The sequence below is a fragment of the Lolium rigidum genome, chromosome 6, assembly GCF_022539505.1.
Source record: "Lolium rigidum isolate FL_2022 chromosome 6, APGP_CSIRO_Lrig_0.1, whole genome shotgun sequence".
NCBI lineage: Eukaryota > Viridiplantae > Streptophyta > Magnoliopsida > Poales > Poaceae > Lolium > Lolium rigidum.
Window position 1 is genome coordinate 340,640,695 of NC_061513.1, and position 6,599 is coordinate 340,647,293.

General features: G+C 53.1%; 1 protein-coding gene across 1 annotated transcript; it reads right to left on the bottom strand.

Moving 5' to 3' along the window:
- Positions 1 to 5,040: 5,040 nt before the first annotated feature.
- LOC124664886 (dof zinc finger protein DOF3.4-like) lies at positions 5,041 to 5,793 on the bottom strand. The gene has a single exon (XM_047202307.1). It carries the CDS (start codon positions 5,791 to 5,793, stop codon positions 5,041 to 5,043), a length of 753 nt encoding a protein of 250 aa, XP_047058263.1.
- Between the last annotated feature and the right edge of the window lie 806 nt (positions 5,794 to 6,599).

The window sequence follows — 6,599 nt, forward strand, 5'->3', positions numbered from 1 at the left end:
CAGGATCCTAGATGGAAAGGTATACGGTAGCTTTCTCCCCCGCCCCCAACCCTCTGCCCCCAACCCTAACCCTCCGCCCCCAACCCTCCGCCGCCGCCGCCGCCGGTAGCGCCGCCGGGGCAAAGTCCCTCGGGGCGTGGCGGCGGCGGGGGCCCTTCCTCGTCGCCGCGTGGAGATCGGCGGCCGGATCCCCACCTCCTCGATGCTTGGCGGAGCAGACGCGCGTGGGATGGGCGACGGCGGCGGCGGCCCTCCTCCCGTCGGCTGTCCACGGACCGGTCGGCGCGGGTGGGATGGGCGGCGCTGCGGTCTCCCTCTTCTCGTCGGCTTCCCGCAGCACTCCGGCAGGGGGTTGGTGGTGGGCGGCGGCCGGACCCTCGGTCCGCGCCATGCCATCCACCCCGCCTCTCGTTGGTGCGTGGAGGCGATCTCGGGCATCTTCCGCGACACGAGGGCGCCCGGGGCAGCAGCCTTGGGTTTGACGGAGGAGGTGGCCTCTTCTTCGCCGGGAGAGGGTCGGCCTGCGGTTGGTGGTGGTGGATTTTTGATCTATCATCACCATCCGGCGGTGAGATGGAGGTGCATGGAAGCCGGCGATGGTGTCGCCGGTGGAGGGTTGGGTTGGCCAGCCCGGGATGGTCGCCGACGTGGGGGTCCGGCCTGAATAAAGGTGGCGGTCCTAGGGCCTCTCTTGCGTGAAGAGGAGGACCTACCGGAGGCCTGGACTCGTGATCTGGCCGGAGGGTTGAGTTCCGGAAGGCTCCGCCGGCGAATGTAACAGTGCTTTGCCTAGAGTTTGCTGGATCGGAGGTATTCGGTCGTGCGCACCCATGCGTTTATTCCGACCGTTTGGTTCTGGAGGGAGCGGCGCGAAGCTCTTTTTCCGTGTTGACATCAAGTGACTATGGATCCATGATGAAAGTCGGAAGAAGAGAATTTCATGAAGGCCGGAGGGAGGACTAGCTAAGGGAGGTTCAAGTCTCCGCGCTGTTGAGGGGCTTGCTTGGTGTCGGGGCTTCACAGCAGCGGTATGAAAGTGGGGGCGACAACACATGTGAAGCGCGAGTCCTACCTTTCGGGGTGAAAACCCAAGGTCCGGCCTTAGCTGGTTGTGCCCGGCGGTGACCTTGGTGGAGGCATTGTTTTGAGAGTGGGGACTATCTTCGGGGTGAAAACCTAAGATCTTTGATCGGGCGACGACGGTGTTGGAGCACTGTTCCCTTCTTGGAGGCGTCGTTTTTTGGAGAGTCTGCAATTCAGGTGTTGTCTTGGTGGTGGATGTATTGCTGTTGTTAGGTCCGTGATACTATAGCGGGACTTTTGTTTCTTAGTTTTATTTTCCCTTTTTTTGGCTGTGTGCATCCGTAGTGCCATTAGGGTGGTGCGTTGTTGCAGAGGCTGGGTGTAATTGGTATCTCTCGATATTAATATATTCCCTTTATCGAAAAAGATGGAAAGGTATACTCAAGGTGAACATAGTCTTTGGAAAAAGATTATTGATGCTAAATATGAAACAAGAAAACCCAACATCTTTGTGCTTTCATGACACACACCCCTGGCCCCTCTGTCTTCGGGAAGGGTGTGATGTGGGCTATTGAGGCTGCTAAATTTGGTTATAGATATAATTTAGGAAATGCAAAATCAGTTAAGTTCTTGGAGAATATTTGCTTTGGAAGCATCCCACTCTCCACACAATTCTGGAATATTCATTTTGTGGATCCCAACTTAGATGTACCTTTAGGAGAACTTTCTCTGGCAGGAGCTTTTAGAGATTGCTATAAATATTTCATTTACTAGGCATGAAGATCAATTTATTTGGATGTACGTATGAAGCTAGTGGGGTTTATTCTTCTAAATCAATGTATGTGCTAGTTAATAATAGGGCGTGTGGCATGTCTATCTACCTGCTGTGTGGAACTTAAATACCACCTGGGGTTCATATATTTCTTTGCCTCTCTTTCCACAATAAAGTAATGACTAGGGATAATAGGGATAATGTGAGGGAAAGGGAAATCCCCAAACCTCTAGAGTGCAGCCATTGTAAGAAAATAGAAACCGTTAAACATATGTTATTTGAGTGTATTGTCTCTAACTTGTTTTGGGCTAATGTATTCTGAGGTTTTTAACATTTGGAACAACGGGAACAATATTGTGCTTAATATGAATATGAAATATGTTTGGCATCTTATCCTGTCTTATCTGACGAATTGGAAGGATCCCTTGAAATACCAGGAGCAGCACATCTGATCAGAAAACTCAATCACCCATTGGAGTAGATGTCGGTGACGTGTGAAGAAAACAAAGGTCCAAGTGCCTGCCATCAATGGGCTCCCATTTGATATAGTTACACTGATGCTTGTTTCTCTGAAACTCAGATGTCGTTTGTGTCCTCAACAAACTCGTGTTTGGTCGGTCTGAGGTGTTTATGTTATTTTTATCTTGGCCAATGTCAGTTGGTTTTGTGTTGCAACTGGTCATGGGCTTTGTTTCTTTTCCTTAAACTTTAGTTTGCTAGCCCTTGAGGCTTGAACCTTTGTGACAATTTGGTTTCGTTTCAATGAAATGGAGACATGAGGGATCCCTATTATTCTAAAAAAGACCATCAAGGAAGAAGCGACAACGGGCACGTCCACCATCGCAAGCCGAGACCAGAAAGAGCACCCCAACACGACACCCACAAATCAATCACACTACAACCAGCTAATAGCAAACACAAGCTCCTGACGCAGTGCATCCAAGGAGATCATGATTCCAAGGCCCCAACAAGCCGAACCAGTGTTCTCATGAGATGACAATGGTGTAGAGGACATGGAACCTCAACAACGCCAAATATTGCCAAACTTTCTAGACTACCGCCCGGCTTTGCTCGAGCCGCAATACCTCCTATCTCGGCCTCAAGCAGCCCAAGATGCACATGGAAAAGCACACACAAACTATGTCCGCCATGCTGGCATCAAGGGCCACCGCTTAGTGTAAAGTTAACCCGCCTCTGGTGAGACGGGTCGACCGAGCCATCAACCTCGCCAAACTAGCTACAAAAGATTGACACATAAGCCATGCCGACGACATACCTGCCCCATGAAGATGTTGCACACCATGGTTTCCGAGGCCCACGCCTTGACTCGCAAACATCAACTACTCGGGACCGCTAACCCAACATACACCAACCTTAGTAGTGTCTTGAGGATGACGCTTCAATCCACGTAGGGTTGGAGGACATGTACACTGCCAACATGTTATCACAGAAGACAATGGTTGCCTTGGGAAGAGAACAACCAAGCTTACCAAGCTTATAAAGCAGTACTTTCTTGGGCCATATATAGTTGACAATGACGCTGGAAACTATGTAATACTCTGCCTCTACACTCGAGCGTGAGACTGTGGCCTGCCGTTTGGAGGACAACATGTGCGTTGCCAAGATAGGCACAATACCACGAGGTGGAACATCGTGTGTCTAGGCAGCCCACCCAATCGGTGTCCAAGTACGTGCCAATGTCGAGGGAGGGGGAACCAGAAGGAGCAAGTCGAAGAAAGTGGTGCCACGGACATACCATAGTAGACGCTTGATGATGGCAAGGTGGAAATCACAAGGATCATGCATGTGCAAGCAAACTTGTTGCATCGACATACGTCAATTCAAGTCGTGTCATGGTTAAGCATTGCAGCGCGCCGGTGAGGTTGCAGTACTCAGAAGGAACAACCACCGGGGAGACGGCGTCTGCAAAATCAATGGGAAACAAGTCCAGTGGTGTAGAGGCGAACTTGCACTTGACCATGCCAGCCTCTGTGCCGACATTAATAGCGCATATGTGGCCGTTCTATAGCCAAGAGGTTGCACTCGCACGCACCAGTGCTCACACATCCAACGACACCGCCGTTTCCCAGCCTGCTTGTTGCACGAAGCACTAGAAGTCCGATTCTCCTCCCCGCATTCATTCGGGGGATCACGGTGGCTGGCATCGTCAACCTCGACTCGGACGTGATGCATAGGAGCTTTCGTCCGCTCTAGCATCCGATGATCCGATGAAGCCCCCGATGACGAGCATTCAGATCCTACTACTTATTTATATCTGTAATGAATGATGCAATCCTTCCCTTCACGCCATGAACTTTACAATGTTCTTCGCCATGAAGGATGCAATCCTTATTCAAGTTTTTATTGCAAAAAATCTTTCCTCTTGCTAGGGCAAGGTTAGGGAAGAGCAACATGCATCCGACCATCGGACTAGCCCGGTCCAAACAAACAAAATTGTCTGAACGGTTATTTTGGTGTCCATGGACCAATCGAAACAAACCAAAACCGATATCTTTTGTGCCTAAAATGGGTCAGATATGTTTTGCGTCCGAAATGGTTGGGGCTGCTAGACATGCCTAACACCAGTGCTAGTTAGTGTTCCATTCATGGTATCTTCTGGAAATATAGACTTGTATGTATCTGATGCCTGAAAACATTTCTAGCACAGAAGAGGGGAGAAGGGACAAAATAAGCAATACAACCAGGCAACAGATACTGTACAAGGTGCCGTTAGATGATGAACCGCAAACAACGTGAGTCAATCCAGTGCGAACCAAAGGGAAAGTCATCGACAGATAAAAAAGGAGAATACAGACATTCAACTAGTACTGAAACAATGTTTCCATTCGACATAGTAAGCTAGCATCGATCCACCAGTTCTACGCTTGGCATCATCTGCAGATCACGTACGTATGAAATTAAATGCAGCCACAACCACAAGAACACGCAGATTAACGTGAGTATCGTCACCACCATCCTCAGATCACTCTCATAGTCCCCTTCCTGAACCTAACTAACAAAATACTGGCTAACTCCTGATTGATTGATGAAATGGCTTCGAAAGCTCTCAAAAAGATAGGCATATTGGATGGACTGATGCAGTAAGCTAGGCTAACAAGCTACCGTCAACTGAACATGTACCTAAAACAGAGAAAATGGTAGTAGACTGATTAGAGCCAGACTCGTTGCCACCGGCGCTCGATCTTGGCGACGCGCGCGCATGCCGCCGGGGAGCTGGACGGGTCCTAGATGGACAGGTCCGGCCACCCCATGCCCCAGAAGCCCTCCGGCACGGCCTGCGACACCACCGGCGGCTGCTGCGGCAGACCAGGAGCGTGAGCATGAACGGGGCCCGCGCTGCCACCACCGCTGCCGCCGAACAGGAAGCCGGTGGCGAAGTGGGCGTGGGTGAGCATGGGGGCGGGCGGCGCCATGAGGGAGCTGAAGCTGCCGCCGAGGTCGAGGAGGCGGCGGTCGGGGTCCATGGCGGCGAGGGTGGACACGAAGGACAGTTCGTACGGCAGCTGCGACGACGGCGGCGGCGGCGCGGTGACCGAGAGCGGGAGCGGCATCGGCGCGGAGACGGAGGAGAGCTGGGAGACGACGGACGCGACCTGGGCGGCGGCGGCGGCGGCGGCGTGGGAGTTGGAGGGGCGGTTCTTGCGGCGGGAGACGGCGGCGCCGGAGGGGGCGGCCTTGCGCGTGCCGCCGCCGACGGGGACGTTGCGGAGCGCGCCGCCGCGGGTCCAGTAGCGGCGGCAGCCCTTGCAGAAGTGGCGCGGCTGGGCGAGGTTGTAGTTGTTGTAGTAGCAGAACTTGGTGTCGGTGGAGTCGCACCGCGGGCACGGGTACTGCGCCGCCCGCTCCGCCTCCCCGACCCTCCTCCCTGCGACGCCGCTGCCAACGGACGCTGGGGCCGGGGACGGCGCCGGCGCCGGTGGGGACATGAGCCTCACGTCCTCCTCCGCCACCTGATCCATGACGGTGATGTGAACCATGGCTAGCTACCTCTCCACACCACACCACCCGCGCGCTAGTGTTTAGGTAGAGGTTGAGCTACCGGACACTTGCTGGTTTGCAAGAATGCGCCGCCGGGCGGGGTGGCAATATGTAGCGGAGGCTGGGTGTGGGCGGGAAGGAAGAAGACAAAGGAGAACGAGGAGGGGGTGGCGGTCTTGGCGTGCAGAGTACAGTACTAGGACATGCACAGGACGCAGCATCTCGCAGGTCTGAGCTAGCGGATTGGCAGGACAGGCCGCAGCAGCATCTCCAGTTGCAGTTTGAATAGGGCTTTGAGACTTCTATTCCCGGGAAGCGGACAACTACTGCTACAGCGGCAGAAGGATGTGCTTGTCCATGGCCGGACCGTTCTGCCGACCGGCCACTGCTCAGTGGACAGTGGTGGTGCTACAGTGACTCGGTGTGTTCGCATTGGCTGGCTAGCCCTCGAAACCTCCAGTCAAAGCTGGGGCTGGGTTGCTGCGCTGCATGCAGCTGGGAGCATCCTGCTCGACGTTGCAGCGCTGACGACATCTTCCCTGCGCTGTTTGATTCCCTCCTTTCTCTCTGTAAAAATAACCCTTTCCGCGGGTTACATGTGATCTTACTAGTATCATCTCTTTTTGCTGGTATTGTCAATGGCCTTCTTTTCGATCTGTTCGTATACACTATACAAAAGCTGATCAGATCAGCGCCTCCATAGAGTTTTGAGCACTGTAGAAGTGCTATTTATCTTCCCATTGATCCAGCGGTTGCCTCACACGTGTCCCTGACTTTGCTCTTTTACTATATCTTTTTTTTTTTA